General features: G+C 40.3%; 1 protein-coding gene across 1 annotated transcript; it reads right to left on the bottom strand.

The window, feature by feature from the left end:
- Window positions 1-574: 574 nt before the first annotated feature.
- LOC134100356 (myosin heavy chain, fast skeletal muscle-like) lies at window positions 575-11,231 on the bottom strand. The gene is made up of 38 exons (XM_062553528.1): window positions 11,028-11,231; window positions 10,777-10,920; window positions 10,028-10,184; window positions 9,917-9,944; window positions 9,653-9,776; window positions 9,475-9,567; window positions 9,090-9,153; window positions 8,897-8,995; window positions 8,709-8,812; window positions 8,491-8,629; window positions 7,933-8,051; window positions 7,627-7,776; window positions 7,354-7,524; window positions 6,965-7,265; window positions 6,784-6,854; window positions 6,607-6,694; window positions 6,405-6,522; window positions 6,182-6,305; window positions 5,945-6,081; window positions 5,542-5,797; window positions 5,188-5,430; window positions 4,911-5,087; window positions 4,677-4,822; window positions 4,482-4,572; window positions 4,007-4,396; window positions 3,663-3,908; window positions 3,358-3,554; window positions 3,059-3,242; window positions 2,806-2,971; window positions 2,566-2,690; window positions 2,168-2,476; window positions 1,827-2,030; window positions 1,606-1,731; window positions 1,337-1,507; window positions 1,140-1,244; window positions 968-1,063; window positions 713-844; window positions 575-618 (listed from the first exon to the last, which is right to left on the bottom strand). The coding sequence occupies exons 1-38, from the start codon at window positions 11,229-11,231 to the stop codon at window positions 598-600; spliced, it is 5,820 nt and encodes a 1,939-aa protein (XP_062409512.1). The 3' UTR covers window positions 575-597.
- Between the last annotated feature and the right edge of the window lie 5,555 nt (window positions 11,232-16,786).

Genomic DNA, 16,786 nt, shown 5'->3' with positions numbered 1-16,786 from the left:
TGAATGACCTCTGTGTATGAAATGTGCTATATACTGTAAATAAACTTGACTTGACTTGTCTTGTTGCAAAGCCTGCAGAGACATTAGAGAAAGACTGACCTAAATCATAGACCCAGCAGGCTAGTGTTTTAAGTTTCATTGTGATCTACACATTTATTTGATGCCCTACAGTAGGAGCTTTTTTGGGAGGAAGAGAAGGATGTTGAGACCAGTGAGGACGACTGGCTCCGGCTCCAGTCCCAGTCCCAGACCACCTGCCCAGAGCCCCAGCCGCCTCCTAAGCTGCTTAGACAAGAACCAGCACCAGGACATCTTAAAGGGGCAATTGCTCTGTCGCTAGTTTGGAGTTTAACACAGTTTTAAACTTTAGTTTGAGTTGGGAGTTGGAGTTGGAGCAAATACTCCATAGTGATTGTAAATGTAAATATGGAGGTCAAAATATGACGCAAATTCTGATCACAATTAATTCTGATTCTGATTAAAAAAGATTGTACTCATATATTCTGAAGAACATTTTATTATGTAGGACATACAGAATGGGCACAGTAATCAGAATATTAATCCAAATGATTGACTGGTCAGAAGACTTCACAGGATTTACTCTGCAGCCTCCTTGCCCTAAGAAAAAGAAATAGAGGAAAGAAATGAAATTGAGTATGAACATACGGTATGATGGCTTATGATAAATTGAGATATGGTAAATTAGATTTACCTTCCCAGAGTCACGGCTCTTTGCTCTCAACTTGTTGACCTGGGATTCAGCAATGTCAGCACGCTCCTCAGCCTCCTCCAGCTCATGCTGAACCTTCCTGAACTTGGACAGGTGGGAGTTGGCTTGCTCCTCCTAATAATGCGCAAATATGTTTGATGAGTACAGAGGCTTTAGTTCTAAAGCAAACCTATCATTATTTATTAATATCAAAAGCTAAATATTTGGCCATGTAGGCCAATATAAGAGACTGCTTACAGCTTCCTCAGCCTGCCTCTTGTAGGCTTTGACCTTCAGCTGCAGCTTGTCAACCAGGTCCTGCAGTCTGGTGACATTTTTCTTGTCCTCCTCAGTCTAGAAAGAAAAACAATCCGTCAATCATTGTACTCAAGTTGAATGTATTTCAATAGTAGTTAAAGAAAGTTTGTACCTGGTAGGTGAGTTCCTTCACCCTCCTCTCGTATTTACGGACTCCCTTGACAGCATCAACACCACGCCGTTGTTCATTCTCAACCTCACCCTCCAGCTCACGAACCTTCACATCAGCAACATTTTCATTTCAAACAAAGTCTTCATTTTATTCACTAAATTCTAAGCAACAACAATTTTCATCCACCAGCCACTCACCCTTGACTCCAGTTTCTGGAGTTGTTTCTTGCCACCCTTCATGGCCAGATTCTCAGCCTCATCCAGGCGGTGCTGCAGATCCTTCACAGTGACCTCCAGGTTCTTCTTCATCCTCTCCAGATGAGAACTAGTGTCCTGCTCCTTCTTCAGCTCCTCTGCCATCATGGCAGCCTGGATGGAAGAATGATTGTTTAAGGATATGTTCTCATATATAGGTTCACATATTTGATACATTAGAGATTAATTAAGAGACAAATGTCACTGCTTACATCAGTGATGGCTTTCTTGGCCTTGTCCTCAGCATTTCTAGCCTCCTGGACGATGTCATCAACCTCACTTTGGACTTGAACCAAGTCAGACTCAAGCTTCTTCTTGGTGTTAATCAGACTTGTGTTCTATAATTAAGAAATCATTTGTTGAATGTTAAATTCTGAACAATCTTCTGAAAGTATGATGGATTATTTTATGTGAGGTAAAAATATATCTCCACCTGAGAGTGCAGGAGGCCAACACGCTCACTGGCATCAACCAGCTCCTGTTCAGCCACTTTGCGGCCTCTCTCTGTCTGCTCCAGGGCAGCTCTGAGCTCCTCAATCTCAGCCACCATCAGCGTGTTTCTGCGCTCCACCATGGCAACCTGCTCCTTCCCATCTTCCTGTCCTCTTACAGCATCATCAAGGTGCAGTTGGGCATCCTAATAAAAAAACATGGAATGACAAGAGATGTCATGCTACCAATAGACAGTTGGATTTTTTATGGAGATACTTGAATAGTGATGGCGGTTAGAATAGATCCCATAGTACCTTTACACTACATTTTTCTCTAACTGACCTTGAGTTGACCCTGCACATTTCTCAGTTGTTTCTGGGACTCAGCAGCTTGGCGGTTAGCATGGCTCAGCTGAATTTCCATCTCATTGAGGTCTCCCTCCATCTTCTTTTTGATTCTCAGGGCATCATTCCTGCTCCTGACCTCAGAGTCCAGAGTGCTCTGCATGGTTTCAGTCACCCTCTGGGCGTTCCTCTTGATCTGTTCCATCTCCTCATCCTTCTCTGCAAGCTTCCTGTCAACCTCACCCTTGATCTGGTTGAGTTCAAGTTGGACACGAAGAATCTTGGACTCCTCATGCTCAAGAGTTCCCTAAACAAAGAAAATAATGAATGTAAAACAGAAAACAACATCACCAATTCAGTTTTTCATTGTGTAGCAGAGCTCGTCTCAATTTCTACCTCCGCCTCCTCCAGGGCTGTCTGGATTTCAGACTTTTCAGTTTCTACAGTCTTCTTGGCCTTCTCCAGCTCATGGATGCTCTTTCCAGTCTCACCAAGCTGCTCAGTCAGGTCGGAGATCTCCTCTGCAAATATGGATATTGCAGGACATTACAGTATAAACAATATTATATATATTATATATATATTTTTAAAATATATTTTTGATTGGGATATGGATTTTGGGTTTATTTGACTCACGTTGCAAATTCTTGTTCTCCCTCTTCAAGGTCTCCAGGTGGTCAAGAGACTCCTCATAGGAGTTCTTCATCTTGAACAGCTCAGTGCTGAGAGTACGAGCCTCTTTTTGAGCACCCTCCAACTCTGCCTGACCCTCCTCGAACTTCTGCTTCCATTCTGCCAGGACCTTTTAGACACAGTTTTTGTTGTGAGGCTTATACTTACTAAGCTTTTACCTACATTCCACATGTGAATAATGTTGCGGAGATAATACCTTGTCAAAGTTTCTTTGCTTCTTGTCAAGGTTAGCAGCAAGACCATTGGCTCTCTCCACATCAATCATGAGGTCCTCAACCTCACCCTGGAGTCTCTGCTTGGTCTTATCCAGAGAAGCACATTTGGAGTTGATAGCCTCAATTTGCTCCTCAGCCTCCTGCAGACGCTGGGCAAGCTTTTTTCTGAAAATAGCAACAGACTTATGTCAGAAGAACATGATGGGTTTTCTTCAAGATAAAGTAACAACATGGACAACATCAACATCAAAATGGACTTTTTAGCATCTGTAGCACATACTTGGACTCCTCAAGCTCCTCAGTGCGCTGGATGGCATCAGTTTCATACTTGGTCCTCCACTGAGCAACCTCGCTGTTGGCCTTGGACATGCCACGCTGCAGCTCAGCCTTTGCTTCCTGCTCTTCCTCAAACTGCTCCCTCAGGAGGTCGCAGTCATGGCGTGCAGACTGAACAGCATGGGCCAGGGCATTCTTGGCCTATTTGTTGGTGAGGGTGAGGGTGTTAAAGCCTTTTACATAATGTTATCTACAGTATATAATCCATTTTCTTTTGTTCATGCATAGGTGACCTGCATAGGTGCGTACCTTTACTTCCTCTTCAGTCAGTCTCTTCAGCTCCTCAATTTGCTGAGTGAAGGCCTGCTTGCTCCTGGTCAGCTGAGACACAAGAGCATCTTTCTCCTCAACCTGGCGGCCAAGCTCACCATTTTCAGTCTGAAGTCTTGCTCTCTGAGCGCTGAGGTCATTGACCTGACGGGCACCCTCATCACTCTTGGACTTGGTTTCACTGAGCTGGTCCTCTAGGGTGCGGCACATCTTCTCCAGATTTCCCTGTTTATGAAAATGTCCATTCGTAGTAAAAATGTAATCAAATCATTGTATAATTTGGTTTGTTTAAAAGATAACATGAGGGTTAACATTTTACCAACCTTAGCTTTAGCAACAGCCTCCATGTTACTGGCGAGATCATCAATTTCCATCTTGTATTCACTCTTCTCTTTCTCAAGCTTCTGCTTGACACGCTGGAGGTTGTCGATCTGCTCTCCCAGCTCAGCGACGCTGTCAGCCTGCTTCTTGCGTAGAGCTGCAGCAGTGGCTTCATGCTGCAGGGTGGACTCCTCAAGGTCACGTCGCAGCTTCTGGAACTCAGCCTCACGCTTTTTGTTCATCTCAATCTGAGCAGCAGTGGCACCACCAGCTTCCTCAAGCCTTTCACTAATCTCTTCAAGTTCCCTGGAGAGATCAGCTCTCTGCTTCTCAACCTTGGCACGAGCTGCACGCTCGGCCTCAATCTCTTCCTCCAGTTCCTCAATGCGGGCCTATTGGGGAAAAGTGTATTGGTAAGACAGACTGCAAAAAACTGCAAAAAAGCTCAAATTTTTATTTAGCTGAGAATAATTAAACCTGAAGCTCCTTGATCTTCTTCTGTAGCTGAGCACCCAATGATTGTTCATCCTCAATCTTGCTAAGAAGTTGGCTTGTTTCAAACTCCTTTCTGTGTCACAGTAAAATACAAGAATTGTCAGTGAATGCTTACAGAAGTGTTTAGTAGTATCGCGATTAAAAGGTTGCTCAGTGTTGCTCAGAGTCCTGCATTACTTCTTTATCTTCTCCTCAGACTGCTGCTTGTCATTCTCCAGATCCATGATGTTCTCCTGGGCCAGCTTCAGATCACCCTCAAGCTTTCTCTTGGCTCTCTCAAGGTCCATACGGAGCTTCTTTTCTTGCTCCAGGGAACCCTCAAGCTGCCAATTTGAAATTTGAGGTGAGTGTGTGGGATATGGCATGAAATGTGGATTTTTGTTTGTGGACTCTTGTTTATTAAGAACTTACATCATCGACTTGCTGTTCAAGCTTAGTCTTGGATTTCGTCAGAGTATTGACTTTGTCTTCCTCTGCTTGAAGATCATCAAGAGTCTGCTGGTGGGCCTCTTGTAGGGCCTTCTTCTCCTTAGTTAGCTTAGCAATGGACTCATCCTGAGAGGCCATCTCTTCAGTTAGGTTCTTGACCTGCATATAGATAGTTTTGCATCAGTAAACACTAGTGTAACTTCGATATTTTATTTTATATTTTTCGACACACTAGAATCTGTCCTTTAGAAATCCAAACCTTGTTCTCGGTGGCATGTTTCTCCTTCTCCACTTTGGCCAAAGTCAGCTCCAGATCATCAATATCCTTTTTGAGCTCAGAGCACTCATCCTCCAGTTTCCTCTTCTTGGCAGTCAGCTCAGCATTGATTTCCTCTTCATCCTCCAGTCTCTCAGTTGTCTCTTTGAGCTTGGCCTCAAGTTGGATCTTGCTTTTGATAAGACCCTCACACCTTTCCTCAGCATCGTTGAGACCCTCGTTTCCCTATTGTAAATATAAGATAAAAGCACTGAATTTGTATTGAAAACATAATGCTGAGACTGGGGAGTGGTATGGTATGATTGTGAATATTGAAATGGTACAATATACACTTACAGATGACACTTGCAGCGCCAGGTCATTCCTCTCTTGCACCAGAGAAACCATCTTCTCCTCCAGCTCCTTCTTCCTTGCCGCTACCTTTCCATAGTCCACCTGGAGTTTCTCATAGTTCTCCTTCAGGCTGGCCAGCTCCTTTTCAGTTTCAGCACTCTTCAGCAAAGGCTTGATCTTGTAGTAAACCTTCATCCATGGCCAAGTCTTGACATTCATGAATGAGCGGATATTGTACTGGACGGTGTAGATAGCCTCCCTACACAAGAGAAGTGGTGAAATGTATCTTTAAACCTTTTATATACTATGGGTAGTAAGTGTAATAAGACTATACAAGTTATATTAATCATAACATATCAATCTTTCAGACTTCTGAGTCTTTGTAACAATAAAAAAGAGAAAGTACCTCCTTTCCATCATCTTCACAAACTCCCTCCTCATCAGGTATGCACGACAGAGAGCCTGAGTCATTGTGACCAGGGAAGCCAGTTTCTCATCTCGCAGCTCCTCAAGGGTACCCAGCAGACCAGCTTTGAAGAACACCTGAGAGATAAAGGATAAACTATAAGCATTACATTTCTCACAGAAAAACCTTAGCTCTTGTTTGTAGTCATGGTAAGCAGATAAAATAAAACCCCTCTACCTTTGTGTGCCCAAACTTGTACTGGGTGTGATCAACATCAATGGATCCTAAGAGCTTCTCAGAAGCCTTCTTGTTATCAATGAATTGACCGTCAGGGATCACACTAGCATTCAGCACTTTGTATCTAGACAGAATAAATACAGGTACATATACATTATTACTTTTCTCCTCTCTAAATGTAGTATTGAACATGTGTAATACATTATTTGCTTTCGCGGTTCACCTCTGCTTGAAGTCAGCATATATGATTCTGCTTGGGAAACCCTTTCTGCAGATTCTGATACCCTCAAGTACACCATTGCACCTGAGCTGGTGGATGACCAGGAAGTTCTGCATAAGACCTGTTAAAATAGAGAGGTGTGTATTTTCAAGGAAAATATCAGGTTTAGAACAATATATTGTATAATTTCAGCCAAGCTCTCTACCTGGTTTCTTAATTTCATTTGGAATCAGACAACGCACAAAGTGGGGATGGGTGCTCCTCAAGTTGGTCATCAGTTTGCCCAAGTTCTCCTGTAGAGATAAGAATGAGGTGCAATCATACACTCAACTCTCCTTCAACTCTCAGCTCTCCTCATGTGTGTTATTGATGTAATGCATACCCTGAACTGTGATGACACAGTCTGCATGGAGCCACCCTTCTTCTTACCACCCTTCTTAGCGCCACCAGCCTCTGTTGACATACAGACAAGTGAAAAATTCCACAGTTGAGTTAAATGCACAGAAAGTTTATAGACTGGATATTCCTATATTAGCTTTTATACTTTATATAGCTTTTGTTACCCTCAACGACAGGTGGGTACAAGACAGGCAGGAGTTTCACTCCCGACTTCTGGTACAGCTGAATAACAGAATCGTTCAGTGGATCCTTGTTCTTGTCCAGCCAGCCACCGACATTGTAGTCCACAGTGCCGGCATAGTGCACCAGAGAGAAGTGGGCCTCAGCACAGCCTTTTTTGGGCCTCGGCTTCTCAAAGGCCCTATTCTTGCCAAGATGCTGGTCATACAGCTTGTTCTTGAAAGTGGTGTCAGAGGCCTTGGGGAACATGCACTCCTCTTCAAGGATGGCAAAGATTCCCATTGGCTGTTGGAAAATGAGCTTAGTTTTAAAAGTAGGAATTATAAAACGACACAAATCTAGTACTTGACTCATTTGATTCATTGAAACGGACCTTCTCAATGAGTTCAATGCAAGCAGCCAAGTCCATGCCAAAGTCAATGAACTCCCATTCAATGCCCTCTTTCTTGTACTCCTCTTGCTCCAGAACGAACATGTGGTGGTTGAAGAACTGTTGCAGTTTCTCATTGGTGAAGTTGATGCACAGCTGCTCCATGCTGTTGAACTATGTAGGAGAAATGTCATACATAATTGGAGAATATTACAACATGAGTCACTAGAAATAAATAGTTGGTGAACAACTATTGAATTGGTGAATAACACTCACATCGAAAATCTCAAAGCCAGCAATATCCAGCACACCGATAAAGAACTGGCTTGACTGTTTAGTGTCCAACATCTGGTTGATACGGATGACCATCCACAAGAACATCCTCTCATAGATGGACTTGGACAAGGCCGAAACTGAGTTATTGACCTGAAACAGAATATTCAAACAACGGTCATGCTATATTCAAACCTAAAACTAAAATGCTTATATGATAAAAACAGGTAATTTCACTATCAGCTATTCTGTCCAAACTCTGCCAAGTGGTTTGTGATCTTGTGAAGCTCTTAGTGACTAGAATAATACCTGTGGCACAGTCTGACCCTTGGTGACAAACTCATTTCCAACTTTCACTCTTGGGTAGCACAAAGCTTTCAGCATGTCAGCGGAGTTCAGGCCCAGAAGGTAAGCGACTTTGTCAGCATCTAAAAAAAGTGCCAAAGTGTAGCATTTTGACATTTGTAGCAACCAATTTCATACTCCACACTCCAAACAAATTCGGGACAACTTATGAAACACGTTTGTTCACCTAAATCTCCTCTCCCTAAATTAGAACATTTGTCTTAGATAGAAGTCTCACAAAAAGAAAGGTATCAGAGTGACCATTGTTTTGTAAATGTTTGTCTTTAAATGAAGATGGATAGTTTCTTAATCCAGAAGGAAATTTAGAATATGAATATACATGAATATCCATGTTGATATAATCACATGGTGGTATTTCATTTTTGGGCATGGTGTACAGTAGCAGTGACAATGGTTCTGCTTGAGAATCAGTCAAAAATGAATGAGTGAATGGATAAATAAATAAGAGTAGAGTACCCTTTAGTTATCACTAGAAGTGACTGGTCCATTAGTGTAACTTACCCTCAGTGCCATCAGGCTCAGCCTGCTCCTCACGCTGCTTTTGCCTGAATTTCATGTTGCCATGATGTAGCACAGCACCAGTCAGCTTGTAAATGGTCACTTTCTCCTCTCCGCTGAAACCCAGGATATCAATGGCATCCTGAAATGATAAATTGTTTGATTATTTTGGAGCTTTTTCAAGAAATCAAAGGGGGGAAATACTTATGTGGAAGACTTACATCTGTGGCATCCAGTTCCTCTTTGTCATCAATGCTGGCCACAGTAATCTGACCCTGACTGCACATTGGGAAGTCATAGGGGTTGGTTGTGATGAGGGACATTTCTGTAGGGGTCAAATTATATTATGAATTCAGAATGACATGTATTGATTTTTGAATGTTGGGTGAAAATATTAACCTTACAGTACCTATGAGCTCAGGCTTGTGGTTGGTCATCATCTGGTAGAAGATGTGGTAGCCTCTCTCATCAGGAAGCTGGAATGTCACTCTAGACTTCTCCAGTAGATCTTGTTAAGCAGGAAAGGATGCATTTTCATTTGATACATTTAAGGCAATATTTAAATATTTCTTTAAACAGATGAATTATTTCATTATACTTACAAGTCTCGATATCAGCCCTAGCCAGTTTCCCAGTTGTGCCAAAGTGAATTCTGATGAATTTACCCTGTTTGAGATTACATATTGAAATGACATGTATTTATTTAGCTGAAGCTGTTAACCAATGCAGGTTACAAGTTACTAAAAAATAGTAGTAGTATTAAAAACATATTTAAATATTCAGTAATAGACCTAAGAGTAAAAATGAATACTGACTTTACTGATACAAAAAGTAAAATATGATAGTGTAGAGTAGAAAGTAGAAAGCCAGAGAATGGTTAAAAAAAAATACTAATAGATATAAGATAACGTTTTAGTGTGTTTTGTTAAAAGAAAAGCTCTAAGATGTTCATTTTGTCTAAAAACAACAAAAAGAGACTAAACTTACGAAACGTGAAGAATTGTCATTCCTCACAGTCTTAGCGTTACCATAAGACTCCAGCAGTGGGTTGGCAGCAATAATCTGGTCTTCAAGAGAGCCCTGCAAGTCCATAGATATATTGTTATTGAAGTTCATGTCTGGTGCTATATGATAATTAGCCTATAAATATGCAACGGGCCCCTGCCTTAATTTTTCCCTGAGCTGCTGGAGCATCTGCTGCTCCCTTCTTCCCACTAGACACTGCAATTGTTGCAAAGTACTGGATGACACGCTTGGTGTTTACAGTCTTGCCAGCACCAGATTCTCCGCTGTATTGAACAGAAGATATGGCAATTTTCTCACAATTACAATTACAAAGTGTACCAGAAGAGTATACAGTATACGCTATGCAAAGTTTAGCCCTTTATTAAAACCTGTAAAAAGTTATAAGGGATACTTTGACACTTACGTGATCAGGACAGACTGATTCTCCCTGTCTGTGAGGCAAAATAGAGATGTACATGAATGGATCAAATAGGTAATGTATTTTTCAGTGTTGGCTTTAAAATTGAAAGCATACCTTGGAGCATGAACTGATATGCGTTGTCAGAGACAGAGAAGATGTGGGGTGGGGCCTCTACGCGCTTCTTGCCTCTGTAGGCATTCACCACTTCTTGATCGTATACTGGGAGCCACTTGTAGGGGTTCACAGTGACACAGAAAAGCCCAGAGTAGGTCTAGATTATGGAGAAATAAAGAAGATTGGTTTCTAAGCTTTTCATTTTCATTTTTTTTTTCATTGTTTTTTTTATGCATTCCTATTATTTTTGGGGGTCTAGCAGCGAAGCTGCAGAACCCTATTGTTTTTGCTAGTATTCTTCATATTATTATTATACTTCTGCTACAGAGTTTTATGGGCTGCCATAGCAGTCTATAATACAGTCTATGGAAGCCCATAAAACCATCTGGTAAAAAGTTGTGAAATTTGGCACACTGACTGGGAACATTCCCATGATTCATTGGACCAAGTTTCATATCTGAACCTCGAGTGCTCTAGTGCCACCAATGTGTCAAACTTGGTACTACTGTACATCGATGCGCATTAATATTTGAACCGTATATTAGATCTTGAGGAAAGTGGTGTCATTTGGCCTTTAGAGGCACTGTAATAAAGGAAGTAAGCTGATATCTCAGCCATTCTTTGTCCAGTTGCCATGAAAGTTGCAATGCCATTTATGTGATTGTACTGCAAGACCCCCCATTGCTGCTTGCAGCTATATTTTTTCTTTTCTTTTCTTTTCTTAATTTGTTCAAAAGTGTAATGCTTACGTAGATCATCCATGCTGCATAACGCTCTTTGAGGTTATACAGGACAGAGGCTTCATTGAGATGGGTCATCATGGCCATGTCCTCAATTTTGTCGAACTTGGGAGGATTCATGGGGAAGACTTCATCTTCCTTCACTTCCCTTTCCTGAAACCAATGTAGAAAACAGCTTTAACAAAGAGATGTATGAAAGAATCTTTCTATGAAAATAACATTTGATCACCAGAGTAATTTTCACATCCTTTCTACAGTACCTCCTTGGTTTCAAGTATTTCAACAGTGGCTTTGCCACCTTCCTTCTTTTTGATTGTACCCTTGACGTACAAGTCCTCTTTGTCACAGACATAGCAAGCACTCTTTGCATCAAAGGGCTTGGTTTGGGCCTCAAGTCTCTCCTTCTCAGGCTTACGAAGGTAGATGGCAGCAGAGCCAAACGCGGCCATTTCACCGTCCCCCATGGTTGCAGGTTACTGCATTAATCATAAACGTTGAAGAGCAGACAGTTTCAACATAAAACACTTTAAATAATAATAATGTACAGACACAGTACTGCAAATAAAGTCCTTGGTAGTCATTAAGGGACAAAACATTGAAAAACAGTTGTTTGCCAGACCTCCATATATGGAGCTTATCAATGTACATCCAGTAGGGTACTCAAACTGTATAATTCATTCAAAAGTAAAATACAACTGTCATATGATACTGTATCTAAATAGTAATAGTAAATAGTAAATTATTGTCCTGAAATCTAATCCCATCCCCAATCATACTAGAACATATTGAATATTCACAAATATCCAAACTACTGAAGTGATTTATGAGCACATTAATTGACAATGATGGAACTTTTCCAAATTTTCCCATTTCCCTGTTGAAGGTTTTGTAGTAAGATATCACTGAATTATGGTGGCGAGTGGGGATGTCTAAACGTAAGCTTCCATTTTCAAGATATTTGGTGACATTAGAGGCCTAACAAGGCACATTATTTCTATACAAATAAGGTATTGGATGGAGCTACACCTTTGTCAACATTCATACCAATAATCAGTAATTGCCTTCCAAGATATTTAGTTTACTTGAAGGCAATTAAGCTTGTATTAATTGTTTAGCTGTTCAGATCAATCAGATGTAGTACCTTACCTTTTCCTCCCAATACCAGATGAATTTTCCACAGTTGAGTACCTAAAAATTATAAAACATACAAAGAGAAGTATTTTAGTATATAAATGAATGTAATAATGTAAATACACGATTGTATCAGTTCATGCTTAGTTCCATGCTTTAGAGATGAAGCAGTCTGTCATGAGACATTCTCTACAGGACCCACCTCCTGCCTGTCTATGAAAGCACGGAATGACTTACTGTGCACTGGAACCCCCTGGTCTCTCTTGCAGCCCTCTAATACTCCCAGCAGGTCCTTATATTGGCGGTATTCTGTCAACTAAGCAGAGCTCTAATAAGGAAAGATGTGTTTGATTTATGTGTTTGGATCTATTTAAACATCACCTCAACCTGTCACACGACCGTAAAAAGCTTACCTCAAAGTGAGGGCCATAATTAATATATGTTGTACCATTTTTGTCAATCAATTTGTGAAATGATTTTGTGTGCATTTCAACCAATTGATTAATGGAATATATTAGGAATTAGGATTTTAAAGTTGCAACAGCATTTGCTATCTGGAGATGCTTATTGTGGTAAAATCAGTGGCTATTTTTAATTGAGTAGAAAAAAGACTGGAATCAGACATTTCTGGAAGGGGAACATTGAGCTATGTTGCCCATACATATTTTTTCTAGTATAAAACAGTTGGCCTGTACATTCTACTTTCATAGTAGTGTACTACAAATGCAAGTGTTATGGTATATCCTAATTAAAGGATAATGCCTGCCCTATAAGTCTGTTCATCTAAGTATTTGTGTTTTTATGGCCAAGGGCTTTCTTGTGTGTTTTTAAAATGTGTGTACTAAATGTTGTTTCCCTTTGATTTGTAGGCTCCCTGAAAACATGTAATTAATATGTCCTTCAAGTACTAATGGGCTGTATTCTATTTATGCCAACCATGCATTCATGCATATACTATACATGGCATGTAACACAAGTTTTATGGCACTGGTAGAACTAGTAAATTTTAGGGCAGCATTCCAAAAGTGAAGTGCACAGCAGTTTATGACTGGTGTTCAGTAACATTTCTTCTAAGCTCTCTAGATGCATCACAAGTACAACATAGACATAGTAAAGAAATGGAAAGTTTAAAGAAGGTATCACTAGTCATAAGAAGCAATGATTTCTTATGTATTCTTCCTTTACCTTGTGACACTTAATAAATAGCTGTTAACTCTCCCCGGGGGTTTGAAAACCGTTCCAAACACACACCTGAATCTCTGTGAGTACTTGTCCTAGAAACATTTAAGTTCCATATGTATGTATCGATGACGCTTTGTAAAAACAACAAAAGAAAATCCTAGGATTTTCAGTCCTGTCGCCTGCAATAGGCCCATTCATAAAGCCCATCCAACTTAATTGCCATTTGAAAGAGCCACTTAATTTAGTCTGACTTTTTTCCAATGTTCCAATGTTCTTCTTAATTTTAGCAAACACCTTTGTTTTCAATGTTCGAACTTCATAAGTGTTGGGTATTTTATATAATATATATATATATATATATATATATTTATAGTCTAATAACTAATTATGCTAACTAATATGGGTATATCTATTTATAGTGTTTTTTACAAGGCTTGAAGACCTCTGAAAATCGTTTTTTATATAGTTGTGTTTACACTAAATTACAATTAAAAACTAACAACCCTTTTACACTCATATCATTATTGTCGAGGTCTTCTATGTGCCAGCAGACTGCCTCAAAGTTTCTGAAAGGCCCCTGGACCTCCGAGTGTAAACCTTATCTTGGCTAACCATGTTGGCCTATTAAGCTGTTTTGATTGGTGGCTCTCTAAATATGTGTAACCAGCCTTCAGCTCCATAATTGAAACACCGTGCTGTCATATTTATTATACGAGTAGCCTACGACTATGTAGGCTATTATGTTCAGTGTAGTTTGAAGGCACCACTGATGAGTCAGTGTTATAAGTAAAAAATAAGTTGTAAAATAAGTACTGACAAGAACCCTTGTTGATGTGTGTGTGCGTAGGCCTACTTTGTTACTTTTTAAACCAAGCCCCCTGCTGCCTCAACATAAAAATGGGAACCGGTTTGGCCAATACTCACTTTATTGGAATTTAACAGTTACACTATTTTAACAGTAACGTCAACAATAAAGAAGACATCACAACCTGCAAAAAGTAATTTCAAGGAGGTATCTAAAAATACTTTAACCTACTCAGATACTGAAATACAGATGAATAGCATATGTTTGTTCAATAATGTGAGTCTATACCAAATAAGGGAGGCCTATAGATAGAAACTCTGGTAATAAAATATGAAGATTTTGGTTGTTTGGGCTTTTCGTGTAATCTTCTACTGTATAGCCATTTAGCCATCTAGTATCGGCCTGAATAATATGCAAATGAAATTACACTTGTTAAACTCACCTCAATAAGTAGGCCTATTTTGCAATCATTCAATAATCCACCATGGACAATGCTAAATTCACTGTTACAAACAAAACAAGTATTTTTTTACTCTTAAGGGTATCTTTCGTGTAGTCTGGAATGAGATGGGTCTTAAATGTTACTTTTGGGGGGAGAAGAAAAAAGAAGAAGAAAACGTAGGGGCAGGCATTACATTTTGTTTCCTAACCATCCCTCCTTAACAGGCAGATAGAACAAATGTTGAGGCTATCTGTTATCGCATTGCAACGCAAGTTATGACATTTTAGGCCTATTCGCATCTGCTTGGATGAGTTTGCTTGGTAACGTTTCTAAACATAATGAGACCAGACATTTGCCAACTTCATTTATTATCAGTCTGATGGTAACACAGTTACATACAAGAACAACAAGTCACGTAAGAGATGAAAACGTTCAGCTTACTGCAATATGAGAGATCATAGCTCCGTCTTCTTCGTTTGTCTTCTTCTCTCTGATCTGATCTCTCATACACTGAGCAGCGCCAGCGCCGCACATCAGAGGCAGCCAGGCTGCAGTGTTTTTCGTAGAACGTAGTTGCATTAGTTCCACTTTTGACATTCACGTGTAAAATGGTAATAAATACATAATTGTTTTATTTGGTAAGCAAGGGGTGGCCACGGGGGTGGCCAGGGACATAGCTACAGGGGCACTTACGGGCCACCCTAGGCCTCCGTGTAGGACAGCCACGTTGGGGGACCATTCACTAAATGTACACATACATACATTTTTTATAGCCCCCCATGGATGAAATTCCACAAAACGTTGCATACTCCAAAAGGGTGTCAGGTTAATCATACACATGAAATTTGATGCAGTTCATAGCATCTCATGAATATAGGGGCGATTAAAGCAATATTATCTGGCATTTTAATTTTTTACCATGGGGGTGCAAATCACAAATGACTGGTTATAAGCTAAGTTGATGTGGGCTCTGGAGACCAACATACCATAAACATTTCGTCATCCTTGGTGCCACGGTTCAGGTAGTTAGGCTATTTAGGATAAACTGGGGTTGGGGTGGAGAGGCCCCCGGGGACGAAACAAAATTTCAATGTAAAAGTCTCCTGGGGCTACATGCCCACCAAGTTTCATGTGCCCCGGTGTTACGATGTCCCGGGAATCGAAAATAATTTAAAAAAAAAATAAAAAAAAACCTTTGACAACAACTGACCGCTACGCTAGCTACGCTAACGGCAGTCATAATGATATGAGAGAAGTAAATCAGAAGCACAAAACTCCTTGTCATGGACAGCAGTTATTGTATTTTGCTCCAGTCATTATATGGATTCATCACTTCAAATCACAACTAAAAACACAAAATATGGGCAATATATGAATTATATAAAGTATTAGTTACAATTCAATAATAATGCTAATTTTCTAAACATAATAGAACTATTGCTCAAACATATCATGCATAGGAATCATTTTACAGAGTGCATGTAAGGGTTTTGTCCTGTCCTGCCTAGTTTCCCAATCTGTACTTTTATTTTGCAAAAAATGCTTTTCACTGTCCATCCTCATTCCCTTTCTCACTTCCTTCTTTCCTTTCTTAATCTTAGCCCCTCCTCTAATTATGACCGCCGCTAGTGTAGCTAGCGAAGCGGTCCTATAGTTGTTGTCAGATTTCTTTTTTTTTTATTTTTTTTTTATTCTTTTTTCCCGTCATTTTTCGTCAACGATTCCCGGGACACCGTAACACCGGAGCGCATGAAACTTGGTGGGCATGTAGCCCCAGTAGACTTCTATGGAAAATGTTTGTTTCGTCCCCGGGGGTCACTCCACCCCCGCGCTGCCCCCGCCCGAAGCCCAAAAATGACAGTTTTTCCTACATAACTACCTGAACCGTGGCACCGAGGATGACAACATGTTTATGGTATGTTGTTCTCGAGAGCTTGCATCAACTTAGCTTATAACCAGTCATTTGTGATTTGCACCCCCATGGTAAAAATTTAAAATGCAATGTAATATTGCTTTAATTGCCCCTATCTTCAGATGAGATGTTATGAACTGCACCAAATATCATGTGTATGATTAACCTGACACCCTCTGGGAGTATGCCAAGTTTTGTGGAATTTCATCCATGGGGGGCTATAAAATAAATGGATTTATGTGTACATTCAGGACTGTATACCCATCGCCCAGTCTAAATTCCCCCCCTGGGGATTTCAAAAACTTTTCCAAACATCTCAATCTCTGCTAGTTTTTGTCCTAGAAACATATAAGTGACACCATTAGAAACCTTTAATCAACTAGTTTCCAAATATGTTTTAAAAGAGAATGGTTGCTCTGGGTGCAACAAACATGCAGGAACACACACACACACACACACACACACACACACACATAAATACACACACACACACGCATACCTACACACACACGCACCATACATACACACATGTACATAAAACATTACA

This window comes from Sardina pilchardus, chromosome 14 (genome assembly GCF_963854185.1).
Source record: "Sardina pilchardus chromosome 14, fSarPil1.1, whole genome shotgun sequence".
NCBI classification, from domain to species: Eukaryota; Metazoa; Chordata; class Actinopteri; order Clupeiformes; family Clupeidae; genus Sardina; species Sardina pilchardus.
This window is presented reverse-complemented; position numbering and strand designations above follow the sequence as displayed.